We start from the raw sequence: 27,996 nt of genomic DNA on the forward strand, positions 1-27,996 counted from the left end.
TAAATGGGAATAAAGGGACTAAAGAACACCTTGACTCCATGAGAATGATAAGTGTTGATAAATGCAGCTTTAGAATACTGTAATATAGAAGTGTATCAATTCTCAGAGGCAGAAAATATTTATATGTACCTGAAAATATAAATATTTTATATTACAAGTATTTATAAAGAAACGTATTGTTCTGAGAACACTATGTCTGAAATACCTAACTAAATACCTTGCAGAATGAAACTGTTCTGTGGACAGACTGTGTAATCGTTCTCATCCCAGAGGAAAGGTGAAAAGCAGGGTCCAAATCTTATCTGCATAATTTACTAGGGAGTAAATTTTGGGCAAGTCTAGCCTAGTGCTAGATCTACTAAAAACATTACCATGACTCCCCACTGCCCTCAGGATAAAACACAGATACTAACAAGAGTTAAGGCTATTCATCTCCCTTCACCTGTCTCCCTCCCCAGCCTTGCCTTTTGTCTTTCCAAAAACTTAAGTGATGCTCTGAGAGCATCCATTACTCTCTTTTAGGCACGTGTGTGCACCTTTGAGGTTTTCTACATCCAGTTTCCTTTTCCTGTACTCTTCCTTCTTCTCTTCTCCTCTTTATTCCCCTTTATTCCCATCCCGTCTATCACAGAAGTCTCCACTCCTTAGCCTATCCAAATCTAGCTCATCTTTCAAGCCTAGATTTAAATGTCATTGCTTCCAGACCTGGACCACCAAGTCCAGGTTAGATGGACCCATGGGCTGTTCTAATAGTGTCCCTTACCATCCCATGGTGTACTGTCACAGTCGCTTGCCATGCCTCTCATCATCTGCAAGCTCTGTGAGAGCAGAGGCCATATCTGTTTTATTCACTGTGGGGCCTATCACAGTGCCTGGCCTAGCCTAGGCAAGCCATAAATATTTCTTAAATGAAGGAATACAGTTACTTAACTTCTTTAAGCCTCAGCATTCCAAATATAAAAAGGTACAAATACTACCTACCTTATAGGGTTGTTGTACGGATTAAATTGAATGATATAAACAAAGTACTCATAATGGTACCTTGTAGAGAGTATGTGCCCAATATATGTTGTGTTATTTTATTATGCCTATTTTAGAACCCTCTGCCACTCCTCACTCTGCCCACTCTAGAGACCCTCTTGATTTTTCTTTAAAATGTTTCATGACTATACAGCATCTGTAGGTTGCCATTCATACTGATAGGTTATTCAATATAACTATCAATTGAGTACAGACACTCAGTTTTCAATGAATCCTTCTGATAATGTCTCCTTTCAATTACTTGACATTAAAAATAGCCATGTGATTCAATTTGTACCCAGGATTTTGTTTTAATCAGGTATGGCAAGGTGACACATATAGAAGCAACTGCCTTTGAAAGAATGTATTATTTACATTTCCCAGTGAAAAGGGGGCATGCCACACCATGCAGGGCCACATGTGGAAGCACCGAAGTCAATCAGGGGGCAGAGGAGTGAGGGGAGAGCACAGGCCACAGCCTTTACTGGGGCTTCCATGGGAAAGGTAATGCAGGGCAGGGTAAATAGATCAGAACTGGCTGGTCTGAACAATTCCAGTGGGCTTTGGGCCCAGTGGAGGCCCAAAGAGGGGCTGTCCCCTGTCTGATATCTGGACCTGGGTAGATTTAGGGTGGGGGAAATATTGGCTTGGTGTGTGAGAGTTAGATAAAGGAGGTGGTTGGAGATATGGACTTAGGATTGGTTGGTTCACATATTAAAGATGTATTAGCAGGCAAGCTGCTTACTATCTCTAGGAATTACTTAGCCCTTGAAGGGGCGTCTCCTCCAGCCAGCAAGGCCCCCAAGATGTCAAACCATCATAACATACAGAAAATAAAAAACATTATTAATACATCATACACCATGGCATGAGGGAATGAGATTTTATCATTGACCCTTGTTCCATCATTTATTCTGTTGTAACCTTTAATAACATTGCTCTTGGGGTGTAATATTCTGGGTGTTTTAATCTCTTCTATTCCATTCTTGACAAAGCTCACAATTGCCTTTGCTGCCCTTCTTGAATCTGCTAATTGAAACAGCCCAAGGATAGCCCTATCTCTAATAATAGCCCTCCATTTGCCTATAAACATCTTACGGTCTACCTATTTTTTTCTTTGTCACAGACACCTTCTTTATTGCATAAATGAAAAAGTGTCTAATTGTCCATTTATTTATCAAACTTGTGTTAACTGCATAATGATGAAGTTAATGTTGAGGTAACCTTTCTCTTCTGTGGGGATTCAATGACTCCATGACCACATGGGCTGAAGTCATTTGGAACAGTGAATGTGTTTTAAGTATTTGTTGACTTGGACTTCCCTGGTGGTGCAGTGGTTAAGAATCCACCTGCCAGTGCAGGGGACATGGGTTCGAGCCCTCGTCCGGGAAGATTCCACATGCTGCAGAGCAACTAAGCCTGTGCGCCACAACTACTGAGCCTGCGCTCTAGAGCCCATGAGCCACAACTACTGAGCCCAAGTGCCACAACTACTGAAACCCATGTGCCTAGAGCCTGTGATCCACAACAAGAGGAGCCACCGCAATGAGAAGCCCAAGCACTGCAACGAAGAGTAGCCCCTGCTCGCCACAACTAGAGAAAGCCCACGCACAGCATCAAAGACCCAGTGCAGCCATAAATAAATAAATTTATTAAAAAAAAAAAAGAATTTGTTGACTCACTCATATTCTCCCTTTTTTTCTCTTTCTCTTCACCCACCCCTTCTGATCCTTACTACCATTTGTCTTTGTTTCTTTAAGATTTCCAACCAGGAAAATGTCTACTGCAGCTCTGTACCAATTGGAGACCAGTCCCTGTCCTATATCCATGGCCTCCCCAGGAGAAACCTTAGAGACTGGTCCTTAGAACAGATGGCAAGGGGCAGCTCTGACCAACCCAATGTGTATCCTAAGAGTTGTTGGGCTGTTTTCTATTGTGGTTGAAGGGGTATTATTTGTTGACTGTATATTTTGATGTGAAACAGATAATAAGAAGGTCTGAGCATGGACTGGTGGACACCACACTCCATATGTCCCATCAGCTTTCAAGGAAGCTTCCCTGAGGAGTTCACAGGCAAACCTCAAATGATTCCCCTGAACATTGCATCTTACTTCCCCCTTCCTCCTCCCAGATCCAATGGGTCTCTAAGATTTGTTATTCTAAATTCTCATATAATCAAAAAATTATTTTGTAAAAGACAGATGATACACCTTAAGGAGCCTTCTAACAGAGCATGTACTCTGAAATGATTTCCTTCTTTTCTTCTCATAAAGACAAAGGTCCTTAGACATTGTAAACTAATGAATATACCCAGACTGAATACTTACTTTCAAGTGTAAGTGTTCTTTCCTGTTCCTTTTAGGACAAGGCTTAAAAGTGGATGCTTTGATACCAGCCCAACTAGGCTTCTTCTTCCTTGCATTAGCATTTAGTCATTTTATTTTAGAGCCCTGTTAATTTGTTATTACTGTTGTTGTTTCAGGATATTGGCCAGAGGCCAAGTGGAACAACAAAAGAAGACACTTTTCTTCTTGCTGGTCAGAAGAGAACTCAAGTTATGCCTTTTGAGTTCTGGCTTATTAGACAAGCTTCAGAAAGAGCTGAAGATCCTATCTCTTCAGGATTTCTTCTCCAATCTCAGCTGAGCCACCTCTTCTTGAGGTTTGAGGTCCCTCTGCAGTTACCAACAGTCAAGATCCTTTGCCAGCGATTTTCTCGGAGGGGATCTCCTGAAATGGTATGACCATCTTTTTATTTTAAGGTTTATTTGAGGTTTTATTTTGTTTACTTGTACCCACCTTTTGTTTACTTGTACCCACCAGAGTAATAGAATTAAAAGGTAAGGTTCTTTCTTGAAAATAACCTTTACTATTGACCCATAAGATACAAAGCATATTTATATTCATATGTGGAAATCTCTAGTCAGATAAGACCCAAGTAGAAAACAGATTTAGGTCTCAGCCTTGTTTAATTTCTCTTTAAAGGGTTTCCTGTCCAAACTTTCATTGTCTGCTCTTAACACCATTGGGATACTTACAGAATCAAGATAATGGGCCCACCTGAGTCTATTTACAAGCTGATCAGTCTATAGGCTCTGAGGTTAGAATGGAGAACTTATCGAAGATGTATCATGACAGTTCCTAGAGAGTTAAGAGGTGGGAGGTATCTTTGAAATATAATTCACCACCATCATTTCACTGAGTAGGAAACTGAAACCCAGAGGGGTTAAGGAACTTGCTCAGGGCACCCAGAGAATTAATAGTAGACCCAGGACAGAGATAAAGGCTCCCCAAAGATGAGACCAGGGTTCTTTCTCTGAGCACTGCACTTCCCAAGCTCACATTGTGAGTGAATACAAAGCATAGCCCAATAACCAAATTCTGGGAGCTAAAGGAAAATATCCTAAAATAGGAAGAAATAATACCAATGGATAAGTCATTTGTGAGCATGTGTTGATGGAAAATCAGGCCAAAACCAATCTCATAGGGCTAATCTGAGGATTTAATAGTAAAATAAATGCAAATTACCTGGTCTCATGTTTAGCATTTAGTAGGTACTCAAATAAATGTTAGTTCTATCTCCTGCCCATACCTTATCTGTGAAAATAGAATCAGTTGTATATTTATGAGATGTATTTAGCAATACAATATCAACCTATTAGTACAAACTCTCTGAATCTTCAGTTCAAGCCAATTCTCCAGCCTGAGATCTAGTTTCTATCAGGACCTTATCTGGCTTCCTGTCCCCACTGCTACGCCCTCTACTGCCGTGGAGTTGTCTGCCCACCAGACCAGAGTCCCTAGCATGTCGTCCAGCCCAGCAATGGAAATGATGACATTCTTTTAGTCCTTTCCTATGTAAAAAAAAAAAAAAAAAAGTCTTGAGTTTTTCACCTAGGTAAATAAGGCCTTGCCCCTAAGTAATCTGACTATATCTGTTGAATATATCTATGTAAGATATGTGTGTGAGAGAGAGAAGTTAGACGCTAGGTTATGCTATTGTAACAAACTGCCCCAAAGTTTCAGTGGCTTAAAACAATAAAAGTTTATTTTTCATAATGAGTCCACCCCAGGCTCTTCTCAGTACCATCATCATCTTAGCTCCAAACCCATGCTGATGAAGCAACCACTCTGTAGGACTTTTGGATGTGATGGCAGAGGGGAAAAAGAGAGACCTGGAGGGTGTCATGTCAGCAGTTTAATCCTCAGCCCAGAAGTAGCACATGTCACTTCTGCTCACAACTCACTGGCCAGAACTGGTCATCACCCTACTCAACCACAAGACAACCAGGAAGTATTATTTTACCGTATGTCCAGAAGGGAAAATAAAAGGAATAGTTGATAAAAAGCACTAATAATTATTATATTTTAAAACCTGTTTTTAACAGTTTTAATGCTAAAACTTTTCCAAATACATGTTATCTCAGCAGGCATCTTCTTTCCCCTACATGTAAATTCAATGAGGATGTTCTGTTTGATATTTAATTTTCAGGTGAATTATGAAAAGCTACTCTGGTGTTTAAAAGTTGCAGCTTCAGATGATCCACAGCAAAACAAAAGAGTTGAGGACAGCAAGGTGAAAGAAGCTCAGGGTGGTAGGCATCAAAGGTACTTTTCTCCCTTTTTGTGGGCATAGTGTTTGTAGACTTCAAGAGCTGGCAGGGATTGTGGAGGTCGTACACTCGAAAACTTCACCTAATGCAGAATCACTTTGCTCTTCACCAACAGTTGGCTTCTGCTTATAGTTTTTTTTTTCTCTCTTGTACGCAGGCCAGCATAAAAAGTTATTTGCAACAATTACCAGCTTCTTAACATCAAGCATGTGTCTTTTTTATGAAGTTGCCATGTGAAAATGAAAAACCTCATTTTGAAATAAGAAATGAGTGTATACCGGGGCAGAGCTCCAGTTCATACTGTATGATTCCAGAAATATATTCGGTCAGTGAACTCCTGGGTTACAGGCACTAGCAGAGAAAGGTTTGAGGTACAGAAATCAAAAATCCCTTCACATAATCTCAAAGGAAAGAAATGACTTAACGTAAAAATTAGGATGTGAGGAATAGCGTTAGAAATGAGGCACAGGAAAGCATGATAGTCTCTGTGTTCTCCACGAAAAATGACAAAGTGCAGTGGTTAGGAGCATAACTTCCATTGACAGAAGCCTGGGCTCAATTCCTGTTTCTGCCCATTAGTGGCTCTGCAACATTTGGCTGGTCACTTACCCTCTCTGTGCTTCCATTCCCCAACTGTAAAATGGGAACAATGATAGATTTCCCTTCACTTCATAGATTTGTAAGAGGAACTGAGTTAGTCAATGCAAAGTTCTTAAAAATAGTACCTGATAGATAGCAAGTGCTATATAAGTGTTTTTTACTATTTTAAACTATCCTACCAGAAGACACTCTTTCCCGTTACAAATAATGTGACATAGTGGTTAAGAGCCATGGCATTGAAGTGTATCACTTCACTCTAGGAAAAAGGCACCGTGTCCTATAAAAATATCCCTGGGCCAAGTAATAGACTTGATTCCTTTTTATGATATGCCCTTTTTGACTGCACTACTTCAGTCAACACACATTCACTGAATGCCAGGCACACTTTGCTGAGCACAGTGAATTCAGAGATTGGCAAAGCCCAATCTCTCCCTCAGGGGCTCACAGTCCAAAGAAAGTGATGCTGCCATGTGGGTACACCAGTCAACTATCACTTGGCGCAATTGCCCTGCTGAGAGCTGTAAAGCCCTGGCAATATTTAATAATCAGCAACCACACTTCACGTGGAACAGATAGTGAGATTTGCGCCCTGAAGGGTAGTAGACGATGCACCAGAACATATTGCCACTTATTGGCAGATATGGGTCTTACGAATCCTAGACAGGAAACTTTTCTTGAGCCCTGGACTAGGTTATATCTCTTTGCTATATGACCGCATAGCCCTTTCTCTTTATAACAGTCATTGTGCTTGTAGTTACTTCTTTGACATTTGAGGTTAGGAATGGTATCTTTCCTGGCCAACTCAGTGTCCAGCATACTTCTAGCATAGTTCCTGGCACATGGGAGATGCTCAATAAATATCTGTGGAATGCCATTGGCACTCCAGTTATCCAGAGAGCTTGCATCACTTCACTCGCAGGGACATTCGGATATCTACTGTATAGAAAAGGTGCATAAAGACATCATTTTGAATTCATCAGAGAAGGTGCTGCTCTATATAAACCAGACAGTGTGTTTATGAAAGTGCAGGACTGATGACCTGTAATTAATCCAGGCTCTTTGTTAATTAATGTACAGCTTAGAAAAAGGTCCTCCCCGGTTCCATCAGGTACAGCCTTATATGGGGCACTCTGTGATTTTTAAAAAGCCTCCAGCATCACCAGTGGCAGCAGGAGCGGCAACGGCTCTCATCACCTAAGTTGGACCAGATGAAGTAAACTCCTGCAGCAGGTTTTTCTACGAAATCCACCGGCTGCAGTAAATGGGTTCCATATAACACCTGCCCATTCAGTACTCCGTGTGCTGAGCCGAAGGCCAAAACCTTACGAATTCCTACCCACAGGAACTGGTGTTGCAAGAAAAGGAAAGAGGAAGGAAAACTTCTGATTCAAATCTGGGACAGATACGTCAGATTGGTAAAGCAAGTCTCCACAAGATCCACATGATATAGGAGCAAAACAGACTCAGCCCACGTCTTATGGAGCAGTCTACTAGGGAGGAGGTCAGACAGGAAACAACAGCTAAAAGAATAAGGAAGCAATTGCAACTTGAGGGAGACTTATTAAGGAAAAGAACAAAGAATTATGAAAGAGTCTCTCAAGCAGGGGGTTCTGGAGCAACAGGAGGGCCGCCGGTGAGCCTCAATTCCCAGTTCCTCATTCAGGGACATCATATTGGCAGCTTGAAATCAGCCATGGTGGGAGTATTGGCACCATGAAAATTAGTAATGCTACAGGTTAGGGCTTTATCTTGGAGAGCTAGTCATTAAAGATTTACCGGCACACCACTGAAAGGAAACTGATTTACATGAGTGGAGGTTGGGGGACGTCATGGAATGTCCCTCTAGGGAAGTGGCACTTAAGTTGAGGGAGTGGAAATAAGGAAAAGCTTCACTGTGGAGAAAATAGTGCAGCTTGGATCTGGGAGGACACATACATTTGAATGTTAAATGAGTAAACATCTCAAACTAGTTTCACAAAATAAATGACTATAACATTTCATCACCCTGTTGTTTTTTGCCAATTATTTAAAGTAACAATAGTCAGTTAGATACACTATTTTAATAACTACTTACATTTGCATGCCAGGTGGGAAGTAAATAATTGTACCCAAACATTTTCTGAGTTTTCCAGATACAAAGAGCAGAGTCGAGGATAATGCAGGAAGTTCACCTGGTTCAAGATTTCCTTCTATATAGATTCCCTGGTTACAGGGATCTGGTAGGATCTGCTTTGCTTTGCTTTGCTTTGCTTGTGGCAATGGACAGTTTGGAAATTAGATTTGCTATCAATAATTATCTGGGCTTAAGAAAAGTAAGATAAAGCAGGAAAAGTAAACTACTATGGTCACTTCTAAGTTTTTCTAACCTAGAAAAAAAGAGTTAGTGGATTACAAGTTTTGGTCTATGTTGTAGTTCAATTGGTTGGTACCTCTGGGAGAACAGACTGTGGGACTCACTAGAGTGGAACAGACTTTAGTTAATCTATGCAATCTCCACATGTAGTCCCATGACGAGGTTACCCAGATTTAGAAGGCCTTACTAGGTGGGTTCTCTCATTCCACAGTATGTATTGGGGTGAGAGGTGTGGTGTGAAAACACACAGCAGCTTTTTTGTTGTTGTTGTTAACATCTTTATTGGGGTATAGTTGCTGCTGTAGAGCAAAGTGAATCGGCCATACAGCTTTTTTTTTTTTTTTTTGCGGTACGCGGGCCTCTCACTGCTGAGGCCTCTCGCCTTGCGGAGCACAGGCTCTGGATGCGCAGGCTCTGGATGCGCAGGCTCCGGACGCGCAGGCTCAGCGGCCATGGCTCACGGGCCCAGCCGCTCCGCGGCATGTGGGATCCTCCCGGACCGGGGCACGAACCCGTGTCTCCTACATTGGCAGGCGGACTCTCAACCACTGCGCCACCAGGGAAGCCCCGGCCATACAGCTTTGAGTGGATCATCTTTTCACAGCCTTTCTCCTGCCTCTCCAAGCAGTACTGCCCCTCAAGACTCCAACTCCCAGTCAGAAGTGAACCAACACCTGTTGGAGATCCTGAAGATGGCACTAAGGGCAACCAAGGGCAAACTCAACATGGAGAATCTCAACCTGAGTTTTCGAAAAGAAGATCGCTCGTTCTCTGGCTACCTGCCCCCACCCAAGGTAACCAAAATTAAATTTCAGATTCAGTCATCTCTAGAAGGCTACCTCGGGGCACTAGGTAGTAAGTTTATAGTAAGAAGGCACAGTTATATTATTCACTAAGAATAATACATACTGAGATACATAACTGGCTAGCTTTGAAAGTAGGAGTGCATATATACTATGTAGGTTCTAGGAGCATTTATATAATGTAAGTTCAATATTTATTGTATAAGTCTAATAATCATTTCCCAAATTTCAATCAACCAGGAGGAAAGTGATGTGCTAAAGAATACAGAATGTTTACAGTAAAAGATTTCCTCTTCCTGTTTTTACATCTAATCCCTTATATGATAAATTGGCCATCCCTTTGGAAATCAAGCAATATCTTGTTTAATAGAAATTTAAAAGTGATTAGAAGACACTAAAATAAAAATTCAAATTAAAAAGATAGAAGGCACAGTTATGATCTGTGTTCTGCCTGTGGATTACATTTCACAATTGTTTGTTTTCTGTGCCCAATAGGAGAAAAACAAGAGAGAAAAGGAATTGTGAAATGTGCAGAATTGGTCCAGGAATTACTTACACTGGGCTATGTTTTACGCTAACAATAGACAATATGACAATACCAAATAATCTTTCACAATGGAAAACAAATGTTTTTCTAAGGCCAAGTGTTCATTTCTCACACCCTCTACCAGCTTCCAGTGAGGTCAGCAGGTGGTACTGTGTTCCTTAGGGACACCAAATTGTAGGGACTGATGTGATTTATTGCTAACAGAGATTAGCCTGCTGTTTGGGAGCATTAATTAACAGTGCAGATATGTTTCATGAAAGAGGATCCAGAACCATATTAATTCATGTGTTGTCTTTAGCCAGACAAACTCCAGTCATGAGGTTACCTTGGATAATGACCACTGTTACTGCAATTCCATTCTCAGCAACTTTCACCGCCAAGCTTTACTGAGTTCCTCCTACAGTGCCAAACACTGCACTAAATGCTCTACTTACATTAACTCATTTAACACTTACAAATAAGTACAAGATCTAGGTAGATGTTATAATATCCATTTAATAAATGAAAAACAACAATAACAACGGAGTCTCAGAGAAGCCAACTGAATCTCTCAAGGACCACAGCCAACAAGAGGCAGAGCCAGGATTCAAACTACAGAAGAATACTGGAAATTGAGACACAATTAGAACTCCAATAGGCAGAATATATCTGGAAGGATATATTTGGAAGGAGTCCAGGATACAGGAGTTAGAATTCCAGAGGAGTAGAAGGAATTAGAATTTACAGACCCCCAAAACAAAAAAATCCTATAGGAAAGATTGGAAAATGCCTTTCATCCAGGTAAACAGGGGTTAAGAATTGAGAGAGTCAGAGAATTCAGAAGGACAAGTGATATTTACTAAAAAAGCAAGGACACAACATGCTGAAAGTGGATTCTTATTCTAGGACAGAAGTAGCTTCCTCTGTGCTTTCATTTATACAGTCAACTAACCATGCAAAGGCAAAGTACATGATAGTGTGTACATGTGTGTGTGCATGTATATTGTATACATGAATATTAAACATGCAAGCCTGTTTCACTAGAAGAAGTAGACAACACTATAGGAGATTCCATACATCATAAATGGCCTTCATTATGTTATTGAGAAGATCAGTGGAAATTGACTAAGAAGGAGCCATTTCTTGTTAGATTGGAAAATACATAACAGCATCAGTGAAGTTTGAATGTTCTCAGATGCACTGGTTGAATGGTACATAAATGACTTGAAAATAAAAATAAATTTACTGAAACTCTTTGAGCCTCAGATTTTCCATCTGGAAAAACTGGGTTCCAAATATCTTACCTCCTGTGTCTATTGTGAGGATTAAGCAAGATAAGTATGTAAAGGTACTTAGTATACTGTCTGATATATGAGGCACTCAGTAAATAGGTTTCCCTTCCTTATATTTAAAAAAAAATCTGTGTTTGGTGAAATTATCACTGCAAAATAGCCTAAGGAAGGAGGACCTTTCCCAGGGTCAAGTGATAGCCACATTGAACGCTGGCTATCAGAATGGGCCCTGAATGTCCTCCACCCTGAGCTGGCCCTGAAAGTTTAAATTTGTGGTTCATATCCAAGGAAATAGGGCACATTTTCCTTGAAGCTGGTCTGCCTCTCATGAGCCATCTGGCATCTCTTAAGACATCTGGAACTCATTCAAAGTATATTACAGTTCTGGGAGGCATGGCAAATAGAATTCTGTTTCCCCAGAACGTGAGACAAATTGAGGCCCAACAGACACTGGACATGGCAAGCAGCAGGGATTGCACCCCAACATACTTGTTCCTGGACACAGGACTTCAGAGGAGACTGGGAAAGGCCATCTGAGTTGGAAGGATTTCAGACCTCCTTAAGTTTCTCAGGAAATCTATGCACCCCGTGCCGAGGGGAAAAAGAGCACATCCTCACAGCCAATATTTCAGATGGTTCAGAGATCATCTGCCTCTTCTCAGATAAATAAATGCAGTTTTGAAGGGTGATCTATGGGTCTTGTCACTCGAATCAATGGCATTGTCGCCATTCTCAAAGAAGAGTATAAAAATGTATCTAATATCTGTCATCCTCATTCTGTGGACTCACTCATTCTGTTCCTCTATCACATTTTTGACGCAATGATAGCTCAGGAAGAATTCCTGAGGCAACATGGATCCACATACATTTATTTATTAACTTCCCTGACCATTATTTAAATCAGGTGTAGAATGAATAGTGTGTAGAACCTAATAAGTTTCCAAGCATGCAGGTTCAGTTTAACACTTTTATACATAATCCATATTCCTTCATCCTCTTTCTGCTCTACATCACAAAGACCTCCCAAACTACTTGCAGACCTTCCTGCCAGGAGGAGCTGCTACAACACAGGTTGCTCTACATCTAATTACTCTTGCTTCATTTTCATGCAACTCCCTCATTATCATCAAGAGGGAGTCCCTTTACTTAGAGAACTGGGGCTTGTGAATGTGAGTTTCACTCCCATGGCAAGACTACAGCAATGACACTAGTTTACCAAGTGACCAGAACTGTAAGACATTCTTCTGCAGTTTGCCAGGCTCCTTTTTTGTACTTAGTTGTTTCTATATCAGTACACTCTGCCCTTAAACGATAAATGGTTTCTACTAGCTTCAAATCATTCCCTTCTTCCAAAGCAATAGCCAGATTTCTGAACAATATAGCATGTTTATTCTTACATTCAACATATTAATCACTCAATGTGTTCTGTGTGATAAGACACTAAGGACAACAAACTATTATGATTTCAGTTCCAGAGTTCTCCAGGAGCTCAGGGAAAAGGTAATGTTTTAAACATGATACAATTCTATATGTAAAATGCAGTGATGGCAGTAAATTTGAACACAGAGAAGGAACACTAACCTAGCCTCACCCAAAAACTCCAGAGGAGATGATGCAAATACTGAATATTAGAGGACGTGTGAATTTGGCAAAGAACTGGGGGAGAGCAGAGGAAGGGACAGGAAAGGTATTCTAGGTAAAAGGTGCAATGTGAAATGTCACTGAAGTAAGAGAGAACATGGCTAATTCAGGGAACTGTAAGCCATTTCATATAGGCAGAACACAGTAAATATATGGTGGCTGGGGACGGAGGGAGATGCTGCTCAAGTTGATGTTAGAATGGAAAGGAGGAACTTGTTTTTGAAGGGTCTTTCTAAGAAGTGTGAACTTTATCCTAAAGCCCCAGTGGAATCAAACAAATGAGTGATATGATCAAATCTGATATTTGAAAAGAGCACTGTAATAGAATGTGGAGAATTAGAGGCAGAGAGAACCTTTAAAAGACTGTTCCAGTAATTCAAGCAAGAAATTATGAGGGTTTAGACCAGGGTAGTAGCAGGAGGGATGGCGATATTAAGGAGATAGAAAAGTAGGTCTTGGTGACTTAATTAGATGTAGGTCCTGAATTCAGAGGAATCAAAAATGACTCCCAAGGTTCTGGCTTTGGCAACTTGGTAGGTGGTGGTACCGTTCTCTGAGATAGGAAATAGAACATCAGTAGTTGGGGAGGTAAAGGAAAGGATGATGAGTTCAGTTTTGAACATGTTGATGTAGGTTGAGAGCTTAAAGCTAAATGATTTAAGGGTCTTCAGTATGGAGTTGAACCCTTGGGAGTAATTAGGATTCCTCAAGGACATAATGGAAAGTGAGGAGGGAAGGTTGAGGAGGACGCTCATTGTTAAGGAGTAGGTAGATGAAGACAAGCCAAGAAAGGAGACTAAAAATAATCAAAAGAAATATGGCAGTGGTCAAGAAAGTCTAGAGAATAGATTTATGGAAGTATGGCATGATCAGCCATGTCACATGCTGCGAAGAGATCATCTGTAATCAGGACTGAAAAGTATTCATTAAATTTGAAACTGTGGAGGTTACTAATGACTTGGTAAACACAATTTAAGTAGAGTGATGGGGTAAAATTCAAATGGAACCATAAATGGGAAGGGAGGAAGTTGAGAGAGCATCTGTGCCTCACTGTCTCAAGGAGCATTTTGAGGAAATGAATATTTATTTTACATGTCATTTCCTAAATAACATAAATATTTTATTTACATTTGATTTTTAAAATGTCGTTATTGAACGAAGAAACTATACATAGCCAAACATTTTCTTATTGAACAAGGGACATCCTAATGAATATGGATTTTTTAAATAATCCTAGATAACACTAAATTGCCAGGATTTTCTGGTAGATGTTTCTATTGCTCTTCCACAACTGTCACTGTCAGTTCCTAGCAGCTATCAATCAATCTGCTTCTAGGAACCCTGATGTACTATTTCTAATCTGCTGTTCATTTAGCCTGGAGCAAAACTCAATGTTTCCAGAAGTAAATAAACTGTTTTTAGAATAACGTCTTAATATTGATGCTTAAAAATACACTAATATGCTCTAATTATGAGGATAAGTCTATTTTTATTTATTGAGTGAAATGGCATAATGTGACTAATTTCTACCTCTCTCAATTTATTTTTTTCCAACCTATGCCCATACACATTCCACTCTTCAGGACCTTCAACTCATTCATTCATTCCTAATTCATCTATGTATTCATTTATTCAATAACTAGTTTTCAACACTGTGCTAGGAATGGTGATAGGAAAATGAAGGAGACGCAATTCCAGCCCTCAGCAAACCACTGTCTTTTAGAGAAGCTCTCATGAGCAGATATTTACTGTCCAGTGAAAAGGGGTATAAAACTATAGTAGGGTGAATTATGCCAAAATACATGCAGTTTATAAAAAGCACCATGCTCTTTCTCACCCATCATTTATACATGCTTTTCTTCTGCCTGGAATTATACTCAACCCCTTTTTCTTCTGGCAAACTATTATTCATTTTTTTCATGTTTTAAATAGATCTTTTCCCTTCCCTGACATACTCTTCTACAGCTAGTAAGTAACATGTGCAAGTTTCTAACCCAGATTGGCTGTTTCCTTGCATAAAGACAAATGAAAATTAGCTTTTTGTCACTGTATTAAAATCTAGGTTATATTATTCAAGTATGGTCAGACCAACAGATCAGGAGATGATTGCCATTGAAAAGACAGTTTGTTACTCAGTTCCCAAGGGGAGGGAATGGAACACTGCACAGGCCACATGGGGAAGCACCAGGAGGTTAGGAGGCAGAGAGGATGAGGGAAAACGTGGGCAAGAGCCTTTACTGTGGGATGGGTGAGACGAGTAAGAAGGCTTAGGATTGGCTAGTTTGAATAATTTCAGTGGGCTCAGGGACATAAGGGCCATTCCTAGTTGCCTAGCACTTGGCCCTTGAGTAATTAGGACATGGAAATAGTGGCCCAAAGAAGTAGTTGGTTTGCAGATGAAAGACACACTTGCAAGCCAGTCCTTCACTATCTCTAGGAATTGGCTAGCCCTGGGAGAGAGGCAGTCTCTCCAGGATCAGCAAGGCCCCATGATGTCAAGGCATCAGAATAAAAAGACATGCTTAATACAGTCAGTGTATGGAAATTCCTCTAAAAATAATAATAGTAGCTACAATTTTTCCAAACACTGAATTAGACATTTCTTTTCTTTTCTTTGCCCCTTTCTTCCTTCCTTTACTCCTCCCTTCCTTTTTTCTCTCTCTTCCTCTCTCTCTCTTTCTTGTTCTCTTGCTCCCCTTTCTCTCCTTTCCTTCCCTCTCTTCTCTTCTCTCTTTCTTCTATGTCCCTTCTTCTTCCTTTTCCCTCTCTTCCTTTTCTTCATTTCAACAAATATTAATCAAATGTCTACTAAAACCAAGCATTATTCTAACTGCTTATTTTCTCTTGAGGAGTAGAAAATACTGGTCTTACTTAGTAGATGAAGTAATTGGGAATAAAAAGGTTCAGTAACTTCCTGAGATCACACAAATCACAGGCAGCATATCCGGTATTCAAAATTAGTCATGTTTTATTCTTAAGTCTCTATGTTTAAACATTATGCTAAACACAGAACACATACTATCACAACTCTAAAAGTTTGACGTGTTTGAATCTAAGTATCACCCACCCACCAACTTCAGAGATGAACTTGTTTGTCAGCTGGACTCAGAAAATATTAAGTACTTGGGAAACTGCAATGACCCTTCATTCATCCATCCCACAAACATTAATTGAGCACCTGGTTTCTAGACTAAGTTTCTTCATTTATTAACTATGTGACATTGAGAAGGTCACTTAATCTCTCTAAGCCTTGATTTCCTTATATATAAAATACAGATAGTGATAGTAACCTTACTAATACAACAAGCTTCTTTGGTAAATCAAAGTAGTTGTAAAAAATTACTTTGTAATTTACTTATATAATAAGTGTGTATAATTTCTAGGTCTGGACCACCCATTCCATGGCTGACAAAAATGTAAGATCAGCATTTCAAAGTTCAGTGGCTTCTGAGTAATGAACTATATCTTTGTGTCAAGCAACTAAAAATTTGCTGGTGATGCACATTCAGTTGGACATACTTGTCCTAAATGGTATCTTAATGGTATAATGCACTCCTGGTTATTAATTTTTTGTCCAAATTATATAAGTTCTAATTATAGGAGGGAAATTCAAATCTTAATTTCATTATATTGAAATTTTAAATCTTTTCTTATTTGCAGGTCAGGGCTATATGTGGGAAACATGGATTGTATTTGACTTTGAGCCTCCTGGAAACATTGCTTAACCATCAAGATTTGGGTTACCAGGACGAAATAAAGTAAGTTGATTTTTTATTCACATGGTCCTTTATTAGAATACCAAACACATAGATCTGTATTTAGGCTAGAAGTTTTATGTATGAAGCAATCAATTTTATCACCTAAAGACAGAGTTAAGGAATGTTTGCTTATATTAAGAACAGAGGATCTTCTTGGTCATAGAAAAACAAAAGCAGTAAACTTCCACTTCCAGTTTACTGGTAAATGGTAAATCAGATGTACCATTTCACCCTAAAAAAATAAAAAATAGAACAAAATATATGAAGCAATATTTTTCAGACTTCGGACATCAGGCAGCATAGAACAATGATTCCTGAGAGAAGGAAATGAAGTAAGCTCAGTTTACTGAACAAGAAGAGGGATTCCAAACTGAGCCCAGCATTCTCCTTGAGCTAAAGGGACAGAGTATGAAGTTCAGGAAGCCCAAGAAGGCTAGAATGTCCAGTACAAAGTAGCAGCAAGGGGAGATCCCCTAGGGGTACTTTCTGGAGATTACCAAAGAGTTGCCCTCATGTCTTCATGTGAAGACTTGGCTAATACATGCATTTGAGGAAACTACACAAGGCCAGAGAAAGAAACACCAAAAGAAAAAGATGGGGAAATTTTTAGATCTCACACAGATTTGGGAATAGTTCATATTTCCACCAATCAGAGAGAAACACATGTGGCATTGATTAGAGTCCCCAGAAGGCTATTGTGCTCTAGTGGAGCCTAATACATGAGAAATTGGAGTCTCAGAAGGAGAGAAGACAAATAGGGGGAAAGAAAAGAATGTTGAAAAAACAATGGCTGTAAGTTTTCTGAATTTGAAGAAAACTATAAAGACATGGACCTAAGAAGTTTAATGAAATTCAAGAATTAGAAATTTGAAGTAAGCCATACCAAGGCTCATCATAATCAGATTGCCTAAACTAGCAGTAAATAAAAAACCTTAAATGCACAAGAGAAAATGACAAATTACACATAGAGCAGCAAAGATAAGAATTACAACAGATTTATCATTAGAAAAGATGTAAGCAATAAGACAGTGGAAAAACAACCTTAAAGTATTGAAGGACGAAACTATCAATCTGGAATTCTAAATCCAGCACAACTATCTTTCAAAAACTAATGGGGGGGAAGATGGCGGAAGAGTAAGACGCGGAGATCACCTTCCTCCCCACAGATACATCAGAAATACATCTACATGTGAAACAACTCCTACAGAACACCTACTGAACACTGGCGGAAGACCTCAGGCCTCCCAAAAGGCAAGAAACTCCCCACGTACCTGGGTAGGGCAAAAGAAAAAAGAATAAACAGGGACAAAAGGATAGGGATGGGACCTGCACCAGTGGGAGGGAGCTGTGAAGGAGGAAAGGTTTCCACACACTAGGAAGCCCCTTCGAGGGCGGAGACTGCGGGTGGTGGAGGGGGAAAGCTTCAGAGCCGTGGAGGAGAGCACAGCAACAGGGGTACAGAGGGCAAAGCAGAGAGATTCCCGCACAGAGGATCGGTGCCGACCAGCACTCACCAGCCCGAGAGGCTTGTCTGCTCACCCGCCGGGGCGGGCGGGGCTGGGAGCTGAGGCTCGGGCTTCGGTCGGGGCACAGGGAGAAGACTGAGGTTGGCGGCATGAACACAGACTGCAGGGGGTTAGTGCACCACAGCTAGCCAGGAGGGAGACCGGGGAAAAGTCTGCACCTGCCGAAGAGGCAAGAGACTTTTTCTTCCCTCTTTGTTTCCTGGTGCGCGAGGAGAGGGGATTAAGAGCGCCGCTTAAAGGAGCTCCAGAGACGGGTGTGAGCCGCGGCTAACAGCGCGGACCCCGGAGACGGGCATGAGACGCTAAGGCTGCTGCTGCAGCCACCAAGAAGCCTGTGTGCGAGCACAGGTCACTATCCACACCCCCCTCCCAGGGAGGCTGTGCAGCCCGCCACTGCCAGGGTCCCAGGATCCAGGGACAATATCACCGGGAGAACGCACGACGGGCCTCAGGCTGGTGCAACGTCATGCCGGCCTCTGCCGCCGCAGGCTCACCCCGCAATCCGTACCCCTCCTTCCTCCTGGCCTGAGTGAGCCAGAGCCCCCAAAGCAGCTGCTTCTTTAACCCCGTCCTGTCTGAGGAAGAACGGACGCCCGCCGGCGACCTACCCACAGAGGTGGACCAAATCCAAAGCTGAGCCCCAGGAACAAAGAAGAGAAAGGGAAATCTCTCCCAGCAGCCTCAGAAGCATCGATTAAAGCTTCACAATCAACTTGATGTACGCTGCATCTGTGGAATACCTGAATAGACAATGAATCATCCCAAATTGAGGAGGTGGAATTTGAGAGCAAGATTTACGATTCTTTTCCCCTTTTCCTCTTTTTGTGAGTGTGTATGTGTATGCTTCTGTGTGAGATTTTGTCTCTATAGCTTTGCTTCCACCATTTGTCCTAGGGTTCTATCTGCCCATTTTTTTTTAATTTTTTTTCTTAATAATTATTTTTTATTTTAATAACTATTTTGTTTTATCTTACTTTATTTTATTTTACTTTATATTCTTTCTTTCTCTTTTTTCCTTCCTTCCCTCCTTCCTTCCTTCCTTCCTTCCTCCCTCCCTCCCTCCTTCCCTCCCTCCCTCCCTCCCTCCCTCCCTCCTTTCTTTCTTTCTTTCTTTCTTTCCACTTCTACTAATTCTTTCTTTCTACTTTTTCACCCTTTTATTCTGAGCCATGTGGATGAAAGGCTCTTGGTGATACAGCCAGGAGTCAGTGCTGTGCCACTGAGGTGGGAGAGCCAACTTCAGGACACTGGTCCACAAGAGACCTCCCAGCTCCACATAATATCAAATGGCGAAAATCTCCCAGAGATCTCAACACCAGCACCCAGCTTCACTCAACGACCAGCAAGCTACAGTGCTGGACACCCTATGCCAAACAACTAGCAAGACAGGAACACAACCCCACCCATTAGTGGAGAGGCTGCCTAAAATCATAATAAGGCCACAGACACCCCAAAACACACCAACAGATGTGGACTTCCCACCAGAAACACAAGATCCAGACTCATCCACCAGAACACAGGCACTAGTCCCCTCCACCAGGAAGCCTACACAACACACTGAACCAACCTTAGCCACTGAGGACAGAAACCAAAAACAATGGGAACTATGAACCTGCAGCCTACAAAAAGGAGACCCCAAACACAGTAAGATAAGCAAAATGAGAAGACAGAAAAACACACAGCAGATGAAGGAGCAAGATAAAAACCCACCAGACCTAACAAATGAAGAGGAAATAGGCAGTCTACCTGAAAAAGAATTCAGAATAATGATAGTAAAGATGATCCAAGATCTTGGAAATAGAATAGACAAAATACAAGAAACATTTAACAAGGACCTAGAAGAACTAAAGATGGAACAAACAAATGAACAACACAATAGATGAAATTAAAAATACTCTAGATGGGATCAATAGCAGAATAACTGAGGCAGAAGAACGGATAAGTGACCTGGAGGATAAAATAGTGGAAATAACTACTGCAGAGCAGAATAAAGAAAAAAGAATGAAAAGAACTGAGGACAGTCTCAGAGACCTCTGGGACAAAATTAAACGCACCAACATTCAAATTATAGGAGTTGCAGAAGAAGAAGAGAAAAAGAAAGGGACTGAGAAAATATTTGAAGAGATTATAGTTGAAAACTTCCCTAATATGGGAAAGGAAATAGTTAATCAAGTCCAAGAAGCACAGAGAGTCTCATACAGGATAAATCCAAGTAGAAATACGCCAAGACACATATTAATCAAACTGTCAAAAATTAAATACAAAGAAAACATATTAAAAGCAGCAAGGGAAAAACAACAAATAACACACAAGGGAATCCCATAAGGTTAACAGCAGATCTTTCAGCAGAAAATCTGCAAGCCAGAAGGGACTGGCAGGACATATTTAAAGTGGTGAAGGAGTAAAACCTGCAACCAAGATTACTCTACACAGCAAGGATATCATTCAGATTTGATGGAGAAATTAAAACCTTTACAGACAAGCAAAAGGTGAAAAAGTTCAGCACCAGCAAACCAGCTTTACAACAAATGCTAAAGGAACTTCTCTAGGCAAGAAACACAAGAGAAGGAAAAGATCTACAATAATGAACCCAAAACAATTAAGAAAATGGGAATAGGAACATACATATCGATAATTACCTTAAATGTAAATGGAGTAAATGCTCCCACCAAAAGACACAGATTGGCTGAATGGATACAAAAACAAGACCCGTATATATGCTGTCTACAAGAGACCCGCTTCAGACCTAGAGAAACATACAGACTGGAAGTAAGCGGATGGAAAAAGATATTCCATACAAATGGAAACCTAATGAAAGCTGAAGTAGCAATTCTCATATCAGACAAAAGAGACTTTAAAAGAAAGGCTATTAAAAGAGACAAAGAAGGACACTACATAATGATCAAGGGACTATCCAAGAAGAAGATTTAACAATTGTAAATATTTATGCACCCAACATTGGAGCACCTCAATACATAAGGCAAATACTAACAGCCATAAAAGGGGAAATCGACAGTAACACATTCATTGTAGGGGACTTTAACACCCCACTTTCACCAATGGACAGATCATCCAAAATGAAAATAAATAAACAAAAGCTTTAAATGATACATTAAACAAGATGGACTTAATTGATATTTATAGGACATTCCATCCAAAAACAACAGAATACACATTTTTCTCAACTGCTCATGGAACATTCTCCAGGATAGATCATATCGTGGGTCACAAATCAAGTCCTGGTAAATTGAAGAAAATTGAAATTGTATCAAGTATCTTTTCTGACCACAACGCTATGAGATTAGATATCAATTACAGGAAAACATCTGTAAAAAATACAAATACATGGAGGCTAAACAGTACACTGCTTAATAATGAAGTGATCACTGAAGAAATCAAAGAGAAAATTAAAAAATACTTAGAAACAAATGACAATGGAGACACGACGACCCAAAACCTATGGGATGCAGCAAAAGCAGTTCTAACAGGGAAGTTTATAGAAAAACAATCCTACCTTAAGAAACAGGAAACATTTCGAATAAACAACCTAACCTTGCACCTAAAGCAATTAGAGAAAGGAGAACAAAAAACCCCAAAGTTAGCAGAAGGAAAGAAATCATAAAAATCAGATCAGAAATTAATGAAAAAGAAATGAAGGAAACGATAGCAAAGATCAATAAAACTAAAAGCTGGTTCTTTGAGAAGATAAATAAAATTGATAAACCATTAGCCAGACACATCAAGAAAAAAAGGGAGAAGACTCAAATCAATAGAATTAGAAATGAAAAAGGAGAAGTAACAACTGACACTGCAGAAATACCAAAGACCATGAGAGATTACTACAAGCAACTCTATGCCAATAAAATGGACAACCTGGAAGAAATGGACAAATTCGTAGAAATGCACAACCTGCCAAGACTGAATCAGGAAGAAAGAAAATATGAACACACCAATCACAAGCACTGAAATTGAACTGTGATTAAAAATCTTCCAACAAACAAAAGCCCAGCACCAGATGGCTTCACAGGTGAATTTAGAGAAGAGCTAACACCTATCCTTCTCAAACTCTTCCAAAATATAGCAGACGGAGGAACACTCCCAACCACATTCTACGAGGCCACCGTCACCCTGATACCAAAATCAGACAAGGATGTCCCAAAGAAAGAAAACTACAGGCCAATATTACTGATGAACATAGATGCAAAAATCCTCAACAAAATACTAGCAAACAGAATCCAACAGCACATTAAAAGAATTATACACCATGATCAAGTGGGGTTTATTCCAGGAATGCAAGGATTCTTCAATATACACAAATCAATCAACGTGATACACCATATTAACAAATTGAAGGAGAAAAACCATATGATCATCTCAATAGATGCAGAGAAAGCTTTCAACAAAATTCAACACCATTTATGATAAAAACCCTCCAGAAAGTAGGCATAGAGGGAACTTTCCTCAACATATTAAAGGCCATATGTGACAAACCCACAGCCAACATTGCCCTTAATGGTGAAAAGCTGAAAGCATTTCCACTAAGATCAGGAACAAGACAAGGTTGCCCACTCTCACCACTATTATTCAACATAGTTGTGGAAGTTTTAGCCACAGCAATCAGAGAAGAAAAAGAAATAAAAGGAATCCAAATCGGAAAAGAAGAAGTAAAGCTGTCACTGTTTGCAGATGACTTGATACTATACATAGAGAATCCTAAAGATGCTGCCAGAAAACTACTAGAACTAATCAATGAATTTGGTAAAGTAGCAGGATACAAAATTAATGCACAGAAATCTCTGGCATTCCTATACACTAATGATGAAAAATCTGAAAGTGAAATCAAGAAAACACTCCCATTTACCATTGCAACAAAAAGAATAAAATATCTAGGAATAAACCTACCTAAGGAGAAAAAAGACCTGTATGCAGAAAACTATAAGACACTGATGAAAGAAATTAAAGATGATACCAACAGATGGAGAGATATACCATGTTCTTGAACATGAAGAATCAATACTGTGAAAATGACTATACTACCCAAAGCAATCTACAGATTCAATGCAATCCCTTTCAAACTACCACTGGCATTTTTCACAGAACTAGAACAAAAAATTTTGCAATTTGTATGGAAACACAAAAGACCCCGAATAGCCAAAGCAATCTTGAGAACGAAAAACGGAGCTGGAGGAATCAGGCTCCCTGACTTCAGACTATACTACAAAGCTACAGTAATCAAGACAGTATGGTACTGGCACAAAAACAGAAATACAGATCAATGGAACAGGATAGAAAGCCCAGAGATAAACCCACGCACATATGGTCACCTTATCTTTGATAAAGGAGGCAAGAATGTACAGTGGAGAAAGGACAACCTCTTCAATATGTGGTGCTGGGAAAACTGGACAGGTACATGTAAAAGTATGAGATTAGATCACTCCCTAACACCATACACAAAGATAAGCTCAAAATGGATTAAAGACCTAAATGTAAGGCCAGAAACTATCAAACTCTTAGAGGAAAACATAGGCAGAACACTCTATGACATAAATCACAGCAAGATCCTTTTTGACCCACCTCCTAGAGAAATGGAAATAAAAACAAAAATAAACAAATGGGACCTAATGAAACTTCAAAGCTTTTGCACAGCAAAGGAAACCATAAACAAGACCAAAAGACAACCCTCAGAATGGGAGAAAATATTTGCAAATGAAGCAACTGACAAAGGATTAATCTCCAAAATTTATAAGCAGCTCATGCAGCTCAATAACAAAAAAACAAACAACCCAATCCAAAAATGGGCCGAAGACCTAAATAGACGTTTCTCCAAAGAAGATATACAGACTGCCAACAAACACATGAAAGAATGCCCAACATCATTAATCATTAGAGAAATGCAAATCAAAACTACGAGATATCATCTCACACCAGTTAGAATGGCCATCATCAAAACATCTAGAAACAATAAATGCTGGAGAGGGTGTGGAAAAAAGGAAGACTCTTGCACTGCTGGTGGGAATGTGAATTGGTTCAGCCACTATGGAGAACAGTATGGAGGTTCCTTAAAGAACTACAAGTAGAACTACCATATGACCCGGCAACCCCACTACTGGGCATATACCCTGAGAAAACCATAATTCAAAAAGAGTCATGTACCAAAATGTTCATTGCAGCTCTATTTACAATAGCCAGGACATGGAAGCAACCTAAGTGTCCATCATCAGATGAATGGATAAAGAAGATATGGCACATATATACTATGGAATATTACTCAGCCATAAAAAGAAACGAAATTGAGCTATTTGTAATGAGGTGGATAGACCTAGAGTCTGTCATACAGAGTGAATTAAGTCAGAAAGAGAAAGGCAAATACCGTATGCCAACACATATATATGGAATTCAAGAAAAAAATGCCATGAAGAACCTAGTGGTAGGACAGGAATAAAGACACAGACCTACTAGAGAATGGACTTGAAGATATGGGGAGGGGAAAGGGTAAGCTATGACAAAGTGAGAGAGAGGCATGGACATATATACACTACCAAACGTAAGGTAGATAGCTAGAGGGAATCAGCCGCATAGCACAGGGAGATCAGCTCGGTGCTTGGTGACCACCTAGAGGTGTGGGATAGGGAGGGTGGGAGGGAGGGAGATGCAAGAGGGAAGAGATATGGGAACATATGTATATGTATAACTGATTCACTTTGTTATAAAGCAGAAACTAACACACCATTGTAAAGCCATTATACTCCATTTAAGATTTTTTAAAAAAAGAATATATTGTGGCAATAAACTTCCATGGCTCAAATCTCAGTTCAGCCAGGGTATATTTGATTTTAAAAAGAAAAATAACTAATTGGAATTAAGACTTTTTTCACACATACAAAGTTCAGAGAATTCATAACTGTCAGAGCAGCACTACAAGAAATATTAAAAGAAGCCCTCAGGCAGAAGGATAATAATCATTTTTAAACTACACAAAGAAATGAAAAGTATAGGAAATAATAAATGCCAATGAATAAAAATACATTTTTCTTATTAAAAAGAAAACCTCTTTAAATAATAATTGACTATTTAAGGCAAAAATAATAACAATGTACTGTGGAGTTTATAACATAATAAAGTGCAACATTTGACAATAGCATACAAGACTGGGAGGGGGAAATAAAATTTTACTGTAAAAAGCTCCTTATACTATTAGCTAAGTAGTATAATTTTGTTTGAAGGAAGAATGTATTGAGTTAAAAATATTAATAGAGAAGATTAAATGGAATAATCACATGTAAATACTAAGAATAGATCAAATTAAAAACAGAGGGAAAAGAAAACTAACAGATAGGACAAATAGAAAATAAACACAAATAAAATTAATAGATTTAAATCCAACCATATCAATAATTACAATAAGTATTAATGATTCAAATGCACCAATTAAAAGGAGGCAATTATCAGGGACTTCCCTGGTGGTGCAGTGGTTAAGACTCTGTGCTCCCAATGCAGGGGGCCTGGGTTCGATCCCTGGTCAGGGAACTAGATCCCATATGTATGCCACAACTAAGAGTGTGCATGCCACAACTAAGGAGCTGGTGAGCTGCAACTAAGAAGCCACCCTGCCGCAACTCAGGAACCCACCTGCTGCAACTAAGACCTGGTGCAAACAAAAAAATAAATTAAATTAAATTAAAAGACAGCAATTTTCAGATTTCATTTAAAAATCAAGACCCAGCTAAATGCTATCTGAAATGAACCCCTTTAGAATATAAAGACAGACACACTGAAAGTAAAAGGATGGAAAGTGATATACCTTATTAATTCTAATGAAAAGAAAACTGGGTTGGTTACACTAAAGGCAGAAAAAGTAGCTTCTAAATCAAGAGGTATTGCCAGAAATTCAATTCATCAGGAGAACATACAAACCTAAATGAGCATGCCCTTAATAATATAGCTTCAATGTACATGAAGTAAAAACATAAAACTGGAAGAAGGAATAGATTCACAATTATAGTTGGAGAACTGAACATCTTTCTGTCAGTAATTGATAAAACAAGTAGACATAAAATCAGTAAGAATATAGAAGACTTGGACCATATTATCAACTAACTTGATGTAACTGGCAATTACTCCACACAGCAGCAGAATATGGATTCCTTTTAAGTGTTCATGAAATATTTAAGAGATTAACCCTATCTACCCTGATCCATAGAACAAGTCTCAGTAAATTTAGAAGGATTAAATCATATAAAATATGTTTTCTGACCCCAAAAAATTAAATTAGAAAACAAAACAAAATAATATCCTGGAATCCTCCAAACATTATGAAACTAAACAATACACTTATAAATAACCACTGATCAAAGAAGAAATCACAAGGGAAATTAAACAATATTTTGAACTGAATTAAAATGAAAACACAATACATCAGTAATCTTTGTCTTTCTTTTCTTTTCTTTTTTTTTTTCCCAAGCCCACTATATAATATTTTAAGGGGAAGGGCTAGAAAGTGGTATACGTAACAAGAGCCTCAGGTCATTCTTTTTGTTTTTTCGGGTTTTTTTTGAAATTTTGAATTTTATTTATTTATTTATTTTTCGGTATGCAGTCCTCTCACTGTTGTGGCCTCTCCCGTTGCAGAGCACAGGCTATGGATGTGCAGGCTCAGCGGCCATGGCCCACGGGCCCAGCCACTCCGCGGCATGTGGGATCCTCCCAGACCGGGGCACGAACCCATGTCCCCTGCATCGGCAGGCGGACTCTCAACCAGTGCACCACCAGGGAAGCCCTATTTATTTTTTTATACAGCAGGTCCTTATTAGTCATCAATTTTATACACATCAGTGTATATATGTCAATCCCAATCGCACAATTCAACACACCCCCACCCCCACAACCCTGCTGCTTTTCCCCTTTGTGTCCATACGTTTGTTCTCTACATCTGTGTCTCAATTTCTCCCCTGCAAACCGATTCATCTGTACCATTTCTCTAGGTTCCAAATATATGCGTTAATATATGATATTTTTCTCTTTCTGACATACTTCACTCTGTATGACAGTCTCTACATCCATGCAGGTCTCAACAAATGACCCAATTTCATTCTTTTTTATGGCTGAGTAATATTCCATTGTATATATGTACCACTTCTTCTTTATCCATTCGTCTGTCGATGGGTACTTAGGTTGCTTCCATGACCTGGCTATTGTAAATAGTGCTGCAATGAACATTGGGGTGCATGTGTCTTTTTGAATTATGGTTTTCTCTGGGTATATGCCCAATAGTGGGATTGCTGGATCATATGGTAATTCTATTTTTATTTTTTTTTGGAACCTCCATACTGTTCTCCATAGTGGCAGTATCAAGTTACATTCCCACAAACAATGCAAGAAGGTTCCCTTTTCTCCACACCCTCTCCAGCATTTGTTGTTTGTAGATTTTCTGATGATGCCCATTCTAACTGGTGTGAGGTGATACCTCATTGTAGTTTTGATTTGCATTTCTCTAATAATTAGTGATGTTGAGCAGCTTTTCATGTGCTTCTTGGCCATCTGTGTGTCTTCTTTGGAGAAATGTCTATTTAGGTCTTCTGCCTATTTTTGGATTGGGTTGTTTGTTTTTTTAATATTAAGCTGCATGAGTTGTTTGTATATTTTGGAGATTAATCCTTTGTCCATTGATTCATTTGCAAATATTTTCTCCCATTCTCAGGGTTGTCTTTTCATCTTGTTTATGGTTTCCTTTGCTGTGCAAAAGCTTTTAAGTTTCATTAGGTCCCATTTGTTTATTTTTGTTTTTATTTCCATTACTCTAGGAGGTGGATCAAAAAAGATCTTGCTGTGATTTATGTCAAAGAGTGTTCTTCCTATGTTTTCCTCT

The 27,996-nt window shown here is 39.5% G+C and overlaps 1 protein-coding gene across 1 annotated transcript in view; it reads left to right on the forward strand.

Annotated features, from left to right (window-relative positions):
- C2H1orf87 (chromosome 2 C1orf87 homolog) overlaps nucleotides 1–27,996 on the forward strand; it is a 116,365-nt gene that overhangs the window by 33,981 nt on the left and 54,388 nt on the right. Inside the window, 7 exon segments of the mRNA XM_060142563.1 lie at nucleotides 2,781–2,921; nucleotides 3,503–3,552; nucleotides 3,554–3,621; nucleotides 3,624–3,757; nucleotides 5,512–5,627; nucleotides 9,214–9,379; nucleotides 16,508–16,605. Of these exon segments, the coding sequence (XP_059998546.1) occupies nucleotides 2,781–2,921; nucleotides 3,503–3,552; nucleotides 3,554–3,621; nucleotides 3,624–3,757; nucleotides 5,512–5,627; nucleotides 9,214–9,379; nucleotides 16,508–16,605 (773 nt within the window).

Source organism: Lagenorhynchus albirostris, chromosome 2 (assembly GCF_949774975.1).
Source record: "Lagenorhynchus albirostris chromosome 2, mLagAlb1.1, whole genome shotgun sequence".
Lineage (NCBI taxonomy): Eukaryota > Metazoa > Chordata > Mammalia > Artiodactyla > Delphinidae > Lagenorhynchus > Lagenorhynchus albirostris.